The sequence below is a fragment of the Chelonus insularis genome, unplaced genomic scaffold, assembly GCF_013357705.1.
Source record: "Chelonus insularis isolate UGA/USDA-ARS -01 unplaced genomic scaffold, ASM1335770v1 contig_91_pilon, whole genome shotgun sequence".
In the NCBI taxonomy this organism is placed as follows: domain Eukaryota; kingdom Metazoa; phylum Arthropoda; class Insecta; order Hymenoptera; family Braconidae; genus Chelonus; species Chelonus insularis.
Window position 1 is genome coordinate 166,198 of NW_023276780.1, and position 15,334 is coordinate 181,531.

At 30.4% G+C, this 15,334-nt stretch overlaps 3 protein-coding genes across 4 annotated transcripts; all 3 read left to right on the forward strand.

Moving 5' to 3' along the window:
- The first annotated feature begins 1,195 nt into the window (after nt 1-1,195).
- On the forward strand, nt 1,196-10,814 carry Gp150 (glycoprotein 150). Of its 2 annotated transcripts, none has more exons than XM_035092036.1 (6): nt 1,196-1,456; nt 6,808-7,258; nt 7,382-7,749; nt 7,891-9,168; nt 9,489-9,885; nt 9,966-10,814. In XM_035092036.1, exons 2-6 carry the CDS (start codon nt 6,824-6,826, stop codon nt 10,362-10,364), a joined length of 2,877 nt encoding a protein of 958 aa, XP_034947927.1. In that variant the 5' UTR covers nt 1,196-1,456; nt 6,808-6,823; the 3' UTR covers nt 10,365-10,814. The 2 variants fall into 2 exon arrangements, with proteins under 2 accessions (XP_034947927.1, XP_034947926.1); XM_035092035.1 differs by having other exon boundaries at nt 1,197-1,456; nt 7,379-7,749.
- A 437-nt stretch (nt 10,815-11,251) lies between these two features.
- T3dh (Type III alcohol dehydrogenase) lies at nt 11,252-13,193 on the forward strand. The gene is made up of 5 exons (XM_035092037.1): nt 11,252-11,304; nt 11,501-11,609; nt 11,672-12,568; nt 12,654-12,935; nt 13,054-13,193. Exons 1-5 carry the CDS (start codon nt 11,252-11,254, stop codon nt 13,135-13,137), a joined length of 1,425 nt encoding a protein of 474 aa, XP_034947928.1. The 3' UTR covers nt 13,138-13,193.
- LOC118072305 (glyceraldehyde-3-phosphate dehydrogenase-like) lies at nt 13,095-15,217 on the forward strand. Its single transcript, XM_035092038.1, has 6 exons — nt 13,095-13,160; nt 13,300-13,462; nt 13,546-13,785; nt 13,872-14,129; nt 14,269-14,429; nt 14,569-15,217. Exons 2-6 carry the CDS (start codon nt 13,385-13,387, stop codon nt 14,867-14,869), a joined length of 1,038 nt encoding a protein of 345 aa, XP_034947929.1. The 5' UTR covers nt 13,095-13,160; nt 13,300-13,384; the 3' UTR covers nt 14,870-15,217.
- Nucleotides 15,218-15,334: the final 117 nt, after the last annotated feature.

Sequence of the window (15,334 nt, forward strand, 5' to 3'; positions counted from 1 at the left end):
TTTTTCAAGAAGCTAAACAAAAGTTTTACTGTCTGCTGACTTGAGCTATTTATTTTCTCATCTCCAGACTTATCAAGTCAAGTCATCGGTTTTTGTACTATAACGATTATGACTTTATAAAAAAAACAAATTCGCAAGCGCGTTTACTTTTACTTGCATGATTTATGATTATTAGTTATAACACATGGGATTTGGATTAATTAATCGCATTATTGGAGGCAAATAGAAAAATCAATAGAAAGTTGCTGATTCATTAATATAAATATGAAAAAGTATGTACATATTTTTATTATGACAAACAACTGAGTTTCAACGTTAGATGAAGTATTGACTCCATAAGAGAAAAAAAATTTTTTTTATTGACTGAATGAATTTACTCGATTAAAAAATACATCTGCCCAACCTTTGACATTGAAAAATTCCAACATTTTATCTGTGAACTAAAGTGACTAATTTTTAAAAATTCTCTCCATTTCTTTTTACACCAGCAATAAATTATAATCACATTATCACTTGACTTAATCATGAAAATGTATCGTCACTAAACGTTGTCTATTTATAATTTGTTCATCATCCTCATACTTTGACCTTTCAACTACATAATTAATTCGAAATTCAAGCATCAATTGTGTTAAAGACATTCACGTGAATCAAAAAATGTCAACTTTATCTAAAAAAATTATTATTCCAACAATAAAATGATAATGAACATTTGAATAAGTAATAAGTAAATTAATAAACGTATATTCTTAAAATTTTAAATAAAGTCGTGGCATAAAAATTTTATCATGCTTAATCCATCAATAAAAAATGGTTAAAATCTTAATAAAAACTCAGTCTAAAGTTCAATGAGTAAAAGTAAATTACTGTTGATTCGATTGACAATTTATTCTCTTCATGAAAACGAATTTCCACACAATGTGAAATGGATATAGAAAAAGAATGATTCAAATGTCGATAAATAAATAATCAAGTGATAAAAGAATGTTTAAACAAATATGTAAACAACTAAGATTGTAAAATCTCTCGATAGGTGGCAGCATAAACTCGATTACCTGCAGCTACCTGAGAGAATAAAAAACGAATGAGGTAAAGTTTATAATAAAATCTACTCCAAGTCAGATCGGCTACTCAACCGGCGGCCTTTTCTCCCTACTCTCTCCCACGAAACTGTGAGTCCCCTTTTTTTTCTTTCCAGTCACTCGTACACCGTCAGTTCAACGGGGACCCAACTGCACTCGTGACGACCCCACTCTTTCTCGCTACCCATACGATTGTACTACACTTTGAGATTCCTGTGTTTCACAGACTACACGAGCTTATACGGCGACGTGGACAGTACGAATATCGGAGTGTTACAGAGATTCAATTTTGTTGCGTTATCGGACTAATTAGAGACTTAATATTAGTGCATATTAGTGAAATATACTGAGTTATTGGAAAGACAAGTTAAAGAGTGAGTATATGATAAAGTAAAAAGTCAAACTTTCATTTCCTTCTTTCTTTTTTTACCTGGATTCTTCCACTACTTCATGGCGTCAGCCTTATATACTCTTTTATACAACTGTGCTGGAGCAGAGTAGTGATTGAGATTCAAAGGTTTTCTAGTTTTATGAGGTCAAGCGTAGGTTTTTATTGGTCATAAATATTTCCAAGTATCATTGAAAAAATTTCATTGTCAACGTATTCTTGTATCAATATTGTGATTTTTATTGATATTAATCAAAAAATTTCATCATTGCATTTTTTATTTTTACATCTTCCGAATTTCTCTCCAATTATTGTTATCTTAATCTTTATTGTTTAGTTACTATTTTAAATTTTGACCAAATTACTGGAACTTTGTCAACAATAATAATTACTACATGATTAGTTGTCAGCTTATCAATTGTGCGCATCAGAATTGTCATTCATAAACCAACTATTTAGATGCAACGTGCAGCTGTAAATGTGTCAGTCTCTTGATTCCAAAATAAACAAGTGTTTCTTGTATCTTTTATTATTATTAAATAGTTTCAATAGATATTTTTTCCTTCTTTAAGCTGTTAAGGTCATTATTTTTTTTTCTATTTTTAATCAAGTAAAGCCAAGTTTACTTTGCTGATATAAAATGCCTGATTATTAGAGAATAAAAAATACTCGACGGGTGGTGGACAAAACTACGCGTAAAGCGACGACTCAACATAAATATTAATGTCTATACCGTGTAGAAGAAGTATTTTTACGATAATCCACAACTATTATATCTAGTAAATGCGTCACAGCATGTTACTGTATTGTCGAGAGCTTCTCGAATGCTCTCGCCAAACCGCAGGTCGCGTGATGCAGGTGTGCAAAGGCAATCTTTGCTGCATCCACTTTTATAAGTAACAGACATAATGACAACGAATTATACCCAGACTAAAATCATCATTTTCTGGGTCATTCACATATTCGTTTAATTATTTTAATGAAAGAGCCGTTTTTCAGCATTTTGTTCTAACGTAAATAAAATATCCCAATTGTTTAAATATTCATACTCATTCATACTGACATTTTTATTATTTTTAATATAAATGAAAAAAATATAAAGTATCTATTAAAATATTTAAATTGTGTAATTGCATAAGTTTTTAAAATGACATTTTTAAAAAAATTAATTTTTTTTTAAAATTAATATTTATGAAATTTTGAGTTAGTAGTTATACATTCAGAAAGAAAAGTTTCATGCACTTAAATCAATTACATTGAAATGTATGCCGGTTAAAACCTTCAATTTTCTTAATATGTAAGCACCAACTTGCATATATTTTCGTCTGCAAGGAAATTGTTTTGCGGAGGCGTTTTAAAGTCTTTGTAAATATTCTTTATTCTTTCGAGTATCGACAAATTTGTAGAATGATCACATCAAGGTATACATATCGTATAGCATATCACGACGTGCAGACACACCTTGACGTGTTATGAATTGCACATTTTATACAAACGTCTGATTCTGATCAACATACACACGTCAAAGATACTATTTAAAAAATTTTATTACTTCTTTTTTTTCTAGTTAGATGAACGAATTAATTTTTAATTTACATTGTATTTACCTCACGTACAATCATAAAGTACAATAAATAAAAGTCTTACATATTGTGAGTGCTCATATTAGTAAAGAATTCAATGGCCTAATAAAAATCAGAAATTCAATTTGGATACCAATTACGGAGTAAAAATAATTTTAAATCAAGACTGTTTTGTTCTGTATATTAAAAAAATTTCCAATTATTTATCATATAGATGAGGAAATTCCAATCATACTAAAGATACTTTTCCTTTTTCCATCGTTATTTATAATATATACAATTATTCTCTCGACGCTTATTCAATAAAAATAACTATATGTCATATGAATGATGATTAATTGTGAGTAACATAAAAAATAATTCAGTTGTGCTTTATGTAGACTCGATGTGCACGTGATTGATAACAGTAGGTTTTCTACTGAGACTTTTATTCAGAAGCTAATAAAATATATTAATTTTTTTTTAAACTTTCATACTCATAAAAAATGTGAAAAATTGTCAGTAATAAAAAAATCTGATTTTTATTATTATTATTCTAAAAATAAATTTCTAACAAGAAAATTTAATGTCATCAAGAAAAAGTCATGACAGTAGAAAATGACATCCTCAATTGATTTTCAGTCATTATCTCTTATTGTTATAACTGAATATTTATATCAAATGGAACAAAGAAAGAATAGAAGTAAAACTAATACGATTGTACTTAAATGAATAATATGATTATGAAATGTAGTTAAAGATTAATTGTTTCATCATGTGATGATGATTTACTGTATGTCTCTAAAAACACAACAAAACAGTTGTATATTGGTGGTATTCATGTAGTTATTTTACATCAAGAAGAAAACCTTATCGAATCATTGCACGGTCGATGACTCATGGAAATAAAAATTTTTGCTGTCTAGAGTCTTGATGTGAATAGAAAATACCAAAGATCGGTACTTGGTGGTTACGAGTAATTTCACTTTAACAAGAGGTGTATACCAAGAGGTGAGGAATTGAAAAAATAAGCATAAACAACTTGAAGACAAAACAAATAGACAAACGAGTGAATACCTTGGGTTGTTTATCGTGAATAAATGGACAAATATATGCTGATAAAACGACGCCATGATATCACTATCTTATTGATAAAGAAACGCAAACGGAATGTAGTGGATTCGGGTCGGCAATTTTTAAAAGTGATTTTTATTATAAAAGGGTAGACAATCCATTCCACGGACTATTGCAAATTATTTGATAAAAAAAGAACATTTTTACCAGAGCTTTTTCGTGTAGAGGTAAATTTTTTACGATAATCAGAAACAAATTTATCTGATTAAACATTATTTTCTATCATTCTCTAATTATTCAAAACAATAAAGATAAAACATTATTGCTTAAAAATAATAAATATACTTTACTGGTCATTAATAAAACTTTATCATAGTTATCAATAAATGGTGCTAATTAATTTAATCATTACTTGAAAAAAATCAAATTACATAATTAATCGTCTTGTAGTTTATTAAATTTCCAAATGACGATTGTGCAAGTAAGCTTATTACTCTAAACATACATACACATGAATATCTATTTAGCAATATTTACAACATGTTTTAGAATGAAATATATTATCTGAAACATAATCGAAACCTCGAGAATACAAACTCCACTAGCAGGTATTTAGTGTATTTTATCTTTTTAGAGAATGGTCAAACATTTGAAATACCATAAGTCAGGTAGTGAGTTTAAGTATGTTTTCGGTATAACTAAAAGAGGCAGAGATTTGTAACGTGTTGATGTAGCGTAAATTTGGTTTTCTGGAATTTGAAATGAAGATAAAAAAAGAAAGAAATACAGAATTATCGTGGAACACCTGCATGCATCTTCGTGTCAGAAGCTAAGAAAATGCATGAAGAGAGAGTAGGTAGCCGAGAAAACGGATGAACAAAGACGATCCAAACTCTCTTGGGGTCGGCGATACCTTCTACTACGTCTCTTCTTCTTCTTCTTCTTCTTCTTCTCATTTCTTCTCTTCTTCATTTCTCATCCCCCTTACCTCTCTTTAAACTAGTCTCGACAGCATTCAGCACAGCTGGTCAATGCTTTCGGGGTTACATATAGGATCCCTAAAGGGCCTTACTGCCGACCACCTTGGTAGAAGAGAAATCAAGTCTTGAACGATAGAGTTTAGAGTTTAGATTCTCTAGCCTTTTCTTCTCCACCTCCTTTCTTTCTTCTCGATCTTCCACAGTCTATTGTAATTCGATTCGCCTCAGATAAATATCTATAAACGTGTTCTTTACTATTTTTATTGAAGAATAATCTTCTAAATTCAAAAGAATAATTTTTTTCCTTAAATATACACCAGCAGGATTATACTAAAATAGATTTCATTATGAAATTATCCAGGGATTTTTACTCCCAAGATTATTTATGAGGTCCAATTATAAAAATTATGGGAGTTTTTATTTTCAATGATCAATGATTAGAAAAAAATGATATTTTTATCATTTTAACAATCAAATCCTTGATAGTGATTCAGATAATTATGTTGGTTTTTTTTATTTTATAAACAAAACAATAAAATGATAACTGTATAAAAAATTTCATCCTTTAAATTTATGATTAAAATAGATTGAAAAATTCCATTCTATTTTTAATGAAAAACTGATCCATTAATTTATTCTTTTGATTAAATTCTAGTACAAAAAGCTTCATATAGCTGAATGGCTAAGTCTTTTTAACTACCATCACATTATTCTTGATTGAATGAATGAAAAAGAATCTCAAGTTATTATTAAATACAATATAACCGACTAGTTCCTTGATTCACTATAATATGTAGAACTTGATAGAACGGTAATAAAACTCGTGTTGGCATCCGGTTGATAAGTGTTAATACACATTGATAAAAAGTAACTGCGTAGTCGATATGTAATAATAGCAGATTCCTGACAAAGATATTCCTCGATACAATTTTTTCAAAATTCCTGAAGAGACTTCTTCAATTTCATGTTTCACATTACATACGAGTCAGATTTACGTTTATTAAAGTCTATTCTTATAATGGTGACAATTTTTTATCAATAAATGTTCCAATTTTAGTGAAATATATGAATTTAAAAAAATAATATTTATATCTTATTTGTTTTTAATCTTGAATAAATACTAAGATAGTGTAAATGATTATTTTAACTTCATGTAAGGAAAATATTTAAAAATCAAAGTTAAAGTACTAAACATGATCAAACTTTTTCCAAGAATCGTTCAATGTTTATTGGATTATGGAAAGTATTTTCTAGTATTTCTTTTTTATGAATACATTTTTTTTGTCTCAAACAAATTTTATCAATAGCTAATAATTGTTATTAGTAAACAATATTCATTGATAATGAAAAAGTTATTACCACAAATCATCATTGAACATTAACACGACGTTGAATTTAATTTGAAACATTATAATAGAAAAAAAGTGTTATACAATCAAAAGAAAAGTAATTATCATTTATTCAAAAGCAAACTTGATTACAAGACATTTTACTAAGCTGTGTTAATATTTTAATTATTATTATTAATTCAATAAGAAGTCTTATTTAGTAATAAAGAAATAAATTGTCATTAACAGTCTGCTATGTAACCTCGATTTGAGTATTTTTTTCCTTTTAAAGATACATTTTTATCATCATGTGTACTGACGCAAAAAGTATATAAAAGAAACTTGACTTTATTTAGCACGTTTATAAATATTGGTATAATTATTTGTTAACAGACAAAGAAGAAGAAGAATGAAGCGACACGGTAGATTAGCATTGCTACTGCCGTTGTCGGTGTTGCTGATTACTGCGACAACTATTCACGCATCACCGACGTCACATCGGCCAGATGAGAAGACAACGGAAGTGGAACATGAGACTACTTCGACGACAACCAAAACCACGTGGAAATCGGTGTCGACAACTGAAAGACCAACCAATCAACCGGAAGTAACTAGCACGACTGCTGCTCCATTGGGGTGGGTGTCATTTGAGGAGACTGAAAAGCCTAAAGATGATGCAAAAGAGTTGCTATTCTCCAAGAATGATCGTCTTAAAGAGATCCTTAAACTCGATGAAAAGACATCTTCTGAAGATCTTTCTCGGTTAACAAAGCCTATTATCAATCCCAAGGATGCACTCTTGCAGGAAATTCAAACATTAGATGAGACTGAATCAAACAATCAGGTAAAGTGATATTCATTTTTAATCGATACTTAATTAAATTTCAGTAAAAGAAAAACAATTTTATAATCAGGTGTGTTGAAGAGAAAAAAGTAATTATTATAATTTTTTATTTCATTCTAGAAGATTCAGGAAGAAGTAGCTAAAGTAATAAAAGCAGAAGCTCAAAGAACAAGACCAAAAAAACGATTAAATAATCCCATTACTCTTTCAACAACTTCTGTGCCACCATCATCACAACCGGTATCAACCACTGAAAGTCGTGCAATGAAAGAGCTACTGGAAGCCGAAACTGACGTTACTTATAATGATATGGCTGATGATGATGATGAGGATGATGATGAAGATGATGATAGCGATGAAGACGACGATGATGATGATGATGATGATGATGAATATAACGACGATGATATTGATGATGAGGAGGATGTGATGACAAATTGTCCTGATTACTGCAGGTGTTCAGGACAGTTCACTAGTGCTACAACAGCAAGGTAAATTCTTAAACGACTAGATCATTAAATTATGATTATTATTACTAAACCAGTCATTGACAATAAATCATAGCTAGATAAATTGCATCTAATAGATAAATAACAATAGATAATCATATGATTGTGATTTATTATTTTTAGATGTAGCAAACTGGTAGAAAAGCAGTCCTTCGGTCCAGGCATCACCCACTTATTAATCGAGAATGCTGGTGAGATCAGACTCGGCCCACACGCTTTACGAACTCGTAATTTAGAGCATTTAGAAACGATCACGATTGTCGATACACGAATCGCTGGTATTGATAGAACGGCCTTCGATGGAATTACCTATCTGTTTGCTGTCAATCTCAGCCGTACAAATCTTTTTGACATTCATCCAGACACATTCCAGAACAACAGTCAACTAAATCTCCTCACTATTGCTGGTCATCCATTACATAACTGGAATACAGATTATTTATTAGATGCTCCAAGTGTATCAGAGTTTGATTTCTCATGGAATTCTCTACCACAATTGCCAAAATCAGCATTTTCAAAAATGCCAAATCTAGCCTATTTAAATTTAAAACAAAATCAACTGAAAAGAGTTGAAAAACACTTGTTTAAACCTCTTACTGCTCTTGCTGAATTAGATTTATCTGGAAATTTACTGTCAGACCTACCAGTAGATGTTTTCGAAAATACGGACCTCCAACGTTTAAATCTTGCTGGTAACTTTTTAACAACCTTGGCATCAATCACAGCTGCATCTCTTAATATATTGGATGTATCAAATAATCGTATTAAAGTCATTGCAAAGAGTGACCTTGATAACGTTCCATTATTGGAGCAGCTACATGTGTCTGGAAATAATATGAAGAGAATTCATCAACATGCATTTTCAGAGCTGGATCAATTGGAATACGTAGACATTAGTAATAATAAAATATCATCCTTAACAGAACATCATTTTAGAAATAATCCTCGATTGGAAGTATTGCGAATGAATGATAATCCCGAGCTTGGAAGCCTACCAATCTTCAAAATTACCGGGCTTGAATATAACACATACAACATATATCGTTTGGAGTGTTCCAATTGCGGCCTTCAGTTTATCAAGAGTGGTACTTTTAATGCGATGCCGGCATTGATTCATCTAAATCTTGCCAAAAATAAACTAACTGGTCTTCCAAAAGGTCTTCTTGAGCCATTGTCTACTCTTAGAGAACTAGATCTTTCTGACAACATGATATCTTCTATTCCTACTCACATGTTCTACGGAGCGAAGTCATTGACGAAACTCAATCTCGCCGGAAATCCTTTGGTGACACTTCAGGTTACGCCTTTCATGCAGATACCGGAACTTTCACGCCTTGATGTAGATAGGTGTCAGCTAAGAAGAATTTGGAGCGAGGCTAGACAACCTCTTAAATCACTCCGGTAAATTTTAACTATTTTTATAAAATTTTAATTATTAATAACTCTTACATTGATATTAAGACTTTCCAATAATTTCGCAATCTTTCTTATTAATTCTTGAATAGAAAAAATGATATTGCAAACTAAATGACAAGCTTAAAAAACTCAGGAAATGAACTAAAAAAAGACGATAGTGAACGTCAACCAATCTGGTGTTGATAGAATAAAATTATATAAACATATCATTAGATGACTTTACAAATTGTTATAGTATAAAAAAATTACTTTATCTCGTTTAGTAGCATAGAGATACATAATTAACTCTAAAATAATTATTTCAGTTTCTTGTCAGTTCGTAACAACGAATTGGAAAGAATCACTGTAGAAGAATTGAAGGCCATGCCAAAGATTTCGGGTCTCGATATTTCTAAAAATCCTCTCAACTGCGATGCGGAATTCACTGAAGCCATGGAATGGCTCAAGTCCCACGGAGTTACACCAACGGAAGCGATTAAAACCATGAACCTCAATGGAAATAACGGTTATTCTGCAATAGAAAGTATCACCAGCTGGAGTGACTTAACGAAATTAGTTTGTGAAGACGATGAAGATGATGTTCCAGCTCCTAAATCATCATCACCGAAACCAGACTTATTATTCCCAATTGAAATTACTGATGAAGAAGCTGCAGAAATCTCTAAAGCTGATCTTGAAGCTGACATCAATAAGATCAAAATGGTATTTATGTTTGAAAAAATTTTTTGATTTTAATATAAATTAAATAGTTAATTAATTAAAAATATTATTTTTTATTGCAGCTTAACCATGGAAAACAACTCAATGATAATTTCGATGATGCTTGGCAAGAATTGGATAAGAATGTTGAATACGCAGATTATTATAACGAAAAAACCATCGAGTCATATCCCACATGGTACTCTACCGCAATGTGGTCAGTTCTGACAGTAGGATTTGTCACATTAGGTGTGCTTTTGATCATTATCCAGTTTGCCCGCTTTATGGCAAGTCGTCGAGGTCGCGGACCTGTCATTCGACCACCACTAATCCTTCGCCAAGGTCTTGTAGATAATAAAAATTGTGGTTTAGTATACAAACCATTGCAAGAAGAAATTCCCACCCCTCAAATGCCTAAAAAAGGTAGTGGATATTCACGAGGACCATTCCATTATAAACAAATTGTGCCAGAAAGCAGCTAAATAATTATTTCATATTAATTTAAGAAAAAAGTAAGAAAAGAGAGAGAGAGAGAAAAGAATAAATAAATGAGGTATTAATAAGAAAATACTTGTCAAGAGATTTAATTATTATTCAATTAATCTCTTCTTCAATAATCATTTATTTTTATAATGAAAGAAAATTAGTAAATGTATGAACCATACAAATTATATGGTAACTTCTAAGTGATAAGTGAAGGAAACAAGGAATATTAATAAGTTAATTGCTTGATTTGATAAAATTTCATGTTTATCAATATCAAGAATGAATGAGCAACAATAATGGCAAAGGGATTAATTATAACTATTATGATTGATAATAATTAAGACTTAATATTAAGCAGATAATGAATTTTATACTGCAATTTACTGTGAAACTTAAATGCTGAAGCATATTGTACCTATTATTATATCTTAATTTTTATGCAAAAATGCAAAGTAGTTACTTTATAATTCCTTAGCTTACTTATTTTATCATATTCTCGCTTTGTCCTAGACGCTGTAAATAATATGTATTTCGATTTACAATTTTAATAAAAATATATTTAGTCAAAAAATGACAGGTTTATTCCATGAATATAAATTTTAAATCAGTTAATTTAATTTAAATCATAAGAATCATTGATAGTACAATAAATTGATAAATTATTCTGTGAACGGTTGTTAGATACAAGTTCAAGCAATTACTATTGAAGAAATCAAGAATGAACATAAGAGAGGGAGAAGTGGTGGAGGGAGATGTTCAACAAGTTAACTGACTTCTGAATGACGTTAAGATCGCAATAAAACGGAGTAAATCTAGCTCATATAAGTGCATATAATTATTGTGTCTTTTATAAACCTGTGAGATTGTTGTAAAATAATTTGAGATGCTGCCCAGAAGACGAGTGATTAATCTACTACAAGTTATGTTGTCTCAATCGTAAGTATTCCAAGGTTCCAAGTTTATCTTCAGTGAACTCTATCAATAAAACTGTAAACCGGTTTCAATTATTCGAGAGTTCTACTTCGTTTACTTGAAGTACTGTAATTCATTAGTTCAGCAATACTGAAAAATTTCCCAACAAACAAGTGAATAAATAATATTTTATTTATTTATTTTTCTTTTTTATTTATAGTTGTAGATGTCCTGCGCATGGAAACGCTGGTTCTGTAGCATTGAATAATTCCAGTAAATTAAGCAGTACATCTTTAGATGTGGCTACAACAAAAGAGTATGCTTTCGAGGTAAATAAATTTTTAACATTTTTTTATTGAATTTTTTCAACTGAAATATTTGTTTTTCTTAGATGGCTTGTTCAACTATCAGATATGGTATTGGAGTAACTCGAGAATTGGGAATGGATTTCCAAAACTTAGGAGTCAAAAAAACATGTTTAATGACTGATCCCAAGTTAGTAAATCTTATTCCAGTAAAAACAGCAATCGAAAGTCTTTCCAAGTATAAAATAAATTTCGATATTTATGATAAAGTTCGCATCGAACCAACTGAAACAAGTCTTCAAGATGCTATCAAGTTTGCAAAAACAGGAAACTACGATTCTTTTATAGCGGTTGGAGGTGGTTCTGTTATTGATACCTGTAAAGCAGCTAATCTTTATCTTAGTGATCCTCAAGCTGAATTTCTAGACTATGTTAATTCGCCTATTGGCAAAGCTAAACCAGTTACCATAGACTTGAAGCCATTAATAGCAGTTCCAACAACTTCAGGAACAGGATCAGAAACTACTGGGGTCTCTATTTTTGATTATAGTCCTTTAAAAGCGAAAACTGGTATCGCTAACAGAGCGTTGAGACCTTTCCTTGGTATCATTGATCCTCTTCACACGCTCACACTTCCTGAAAGAGTTACTGCTTTTTCAGGATTTGATGTGCTATGCCACGCTTTAGAATCTTTCACTGCTATTCCTTATACTGAAAGAACACCTTGTCCTTCAAATCCTATTCTAAGACCTGCATATCAAGGAAGCAATCCTATAAGTGATGTTTGGGCAAAATATGCTTTGAAGATAATGAAAAAATATTTCAAAAGAGCTGTTTATCAACAAGATGATCTTGAAGCCAGAAGTCATATGCATTTAGCTAGTACAATGGCTGGTGTTGGTTTTGGTAATGCTGGAGTTCATCTTTGTCATGGATTGTCGTATCCTATTAGTGGAAATCCGCCGGCTAAATGTTATCCTGAGGTATAAATTATTTTTTTCATCATTTCTTGCTCAGCATTTATAATAATTATTATCTTTTTAACTTTTTTATTTTACATAATATTAGGGATACAGTAAAGATCATCCGATTGTTCCTCATGGATTATCAGTGGTCATTTCAGCACCAGCAGTATTTTCTTTTACTGGAATAGCTTGTCCAGAGAAACATCTTGAAGCAGCAGAATTACTTGGGGCGGATGTAAGCACTAAAAAAAAGGCGGACGCTGGAGTAGTTTTAGCTGACATTGTCCGAGAGTATATGAGTATGATGAAAATACCAAATGGTTTGGGCGAGCTTGGTTATAAAAAAGATGAAATTCCAAAGCTTGTTAGTGGAACCTTACCACAGGTAAGTTAATTATGTATTTATAATTTTTATAACATAAATGCTACTCTTTTTTTTAAATATATGATAATACCAAATGTTTCTTAAAAATAAAACAATAAGATTAATTATTTATTTTTAGCATCGTATTACAAAACTAGCACCACGAGATCAAACTGAAGAAGATCTTACTAAATTATTTGAAAATTCGTTCAGTATATATTAACTTTATGAGACTGATTTTTGTAGGTAAAAATAGTAAAATTAAATCAATAATATTGTAATAATGAAGAAAAATATAACATATTTAATTTTTTCAAAACAAATAGTTTTATATTATTTCAAAAACAAAAGAAAAACATATTATCGAATTATTCTTTTTTTTTAGTATTCAAATCAAAGATTGAATATTAACCAAATTTTACGTTCTGTTATCTCACGCTGATAAATATCATCTTCAAATACAATAAAATATGTTGACGGTTGGAATTAATGGATTTGGAAGAATTGGAAGAATGTGTTTACGTGTGTGCCTTGAGCAAGATATTCAAGTAACTCATCGTTATTTATAATTAATTACTAAAAACTGAACATAAGCAAGGTTTAAGTGTAAGAATTTATAATTTTCAATAAGGTAAATTTAATCAACGACCCATTCATTTCAACGGATTATATGCTGTACCTATTCAAATACGATTCAACTCATGGCACTTACCCAACATCAATGGAATGTGAAAAATCAACAATCATCATTGGAAATAATAGAATAGCTACTTCACAAGAAAAAGATCCTCTGCAAATAAAATGGAAAAATTTTAATGTCAATTTTGTTATTGAATCCACTGGAGTGTTTACAACCTTACACAAAGCCTCAGTAAACTTTTTGCATTCTTCTATAACAAAGCATAAAAATATTTATAATATGTAATATAATCAAACTTTTTAATACTTTACTTTAAGATGCATATTGATGCAGGCGCAAGAAGAGTTGTAATAACGGCTCCTTCAATAGATTCTCCAATGATAGTTTACGGAGTTAATCATTATTGTTATGATCCAAAGCATAGCAGTATCATTTCAACAGCTTCTTGCACTACTAATTGTGCTGCTCCAATTATCAAGGTGATGGATGAAAACTTCGAAGTATTAGAAGTAATGATTACAAGCATTCATGCCACCACAGCTACCCAGAAAACAGTGGATGGCCCAACTGGACAGGCATGTAGTCTCCTACAGAGGTGATTTAAAAATAGATAGTGTGTGACAAATATTAATTGTAGACTTAAACCGTCGTGTGAGGTCAAGGTCTCCTTACATAAAAAGTTTTTATAATGCAATATGCACATGTGCATCACAGTTGTGGCGAGATGGCAGAGGATGTCTTCAGAATATTATTCCAACATCGACTGGTGCTGCCAAATGTCTGTCTAAAGTGATTCCATCTCTGAGAGATAAAGTTTCTGCGATTGCATTTAAAGTTCCAGTTGCTAATGTTTCATTATGTGATATGACATTCAGGTAAATATTACAGTTATCAATGATCCATAGTTCGTTTATGATGACTCAAATGTTTCTAAACATTTGAGTTTGCAGTGTCGTTTCATTAAAAATCCATATTAACATAAATCTATGAATATTGTTTTATGCCGATACATAGAATTAATAAACCAGCAAGCTATGAAGAAATCAAAACAGCAATGAAACTAGCATCAGCAAACGAACTCCAAGGAATACTTCATTACACTGAAGATGACGTTGTATCATCAGATTTCAATCATACAAAATATTCTTGTATATTTGATGTAAAAGCTGGTATTCCTCAAACAGGCACTTTTATAAAAATTGTTGCTTGGTATGATAATGAATATGGATACGCAAACAGAATTATTGATTTAATCAAGTTTATGTATGATGTAGACATGGGAAAAAGCTGCCCACCTCTTGAAGATTTGATTTAAAAAAATAAAATATGATATATTATGATAATTAAATAAATAATGTGGGATTCAAAAGTCCATAAAAAATATTTTGACTCAGCATTTTTAAAAATTTTCTGCTATATTAATTAAAATTATAGGCTCATAGTACTAGAATCTCAAGTAAATTTATAATTGACTGATTTAGAGAAAATAATGTACAATGATTTTGTAAAAAATTACAATTTAGTAGAGATGGAAATTTCTTTAAAGTGACATGTTAAGTGCAGAATTAAATAATCATCAAATTCACTTTTAAAAATACAGAGGTAATCGTTGAAGTTCTGACAAGTGTTTGATTTATACCAATGTTTAACCATGACTTTGAGAAACAACATACATTGAAATTATAATACAAATATTTGAGATTTCTAATATGTAATGTTATTTAGGAAAATATAAAAAAATGTTCCAATTAAATCAATAAATTATTACACAAAGAAATAC

Bases quoted from the DNA above. Each gene is read 5' to 3' on its own strand.
- Gp150 (XM_035092035.1), top strand. From the start codon at position 6,824: ATGAAGCGACACGGTAGATTAGCATTGCTACTGCCGTTGTCGGTGTTG. The intron at 7,259-7,378 runs GTAAAGTGATAT...ATTTCATTCTAG, and splicing joins AGACTGAATCAAACAATCAG to AAGATTCAGGAAGAAGTAGC. The intron at 9,886-9,965 runs GTATTTATGTTT...TTTTTATTGCAG, and splicing joins ACATCAATAAGATCAAAATG to CTTAACCATGGAAAACAACT.
- T3dh (XM_035092037.1), top strand. From the start codon at position 11,252: ATGCTGCCCAGAAGACGAGTGATTAATCTACTACAAGTTATGTTGTCT. The intron at 11,610-11,671 runs GTAAATAAATTT...TGTTTTTCTTAG, and splicing joins CAAAAGAGTATGCTTTCGAG to ATGGCTTGTTCAACTATCAG. The intron at 12,569-12,653 runs GTATAAATTATT...ACATAATATTAG, and splicing joins CGGCTAAATGTTATCCTGAG to GGATACAGTAAAGATCATCC.
- LOC118072305 (XM_035092038.1), top strand. From the start codon at position 13,385: ATGTTGACGGTTGGAATTAATGGATTTGGAAGAATTGGAAGAATGTGT. The intron at 13,463-13,545 runs GTAACTCATCGT...ATTTTCAATAAG, and splicing joins GCCTTGAGCAAGATATTCAA to GTAAATTTAATCAACGACCC. The intron at 13,786-13,871 runs GTAAACTTTTTG...CTTTACTTTAAG, and splicing joins CAACCTTACACAAAGCCTCA to ATGCATATTGATGCAGGCGC.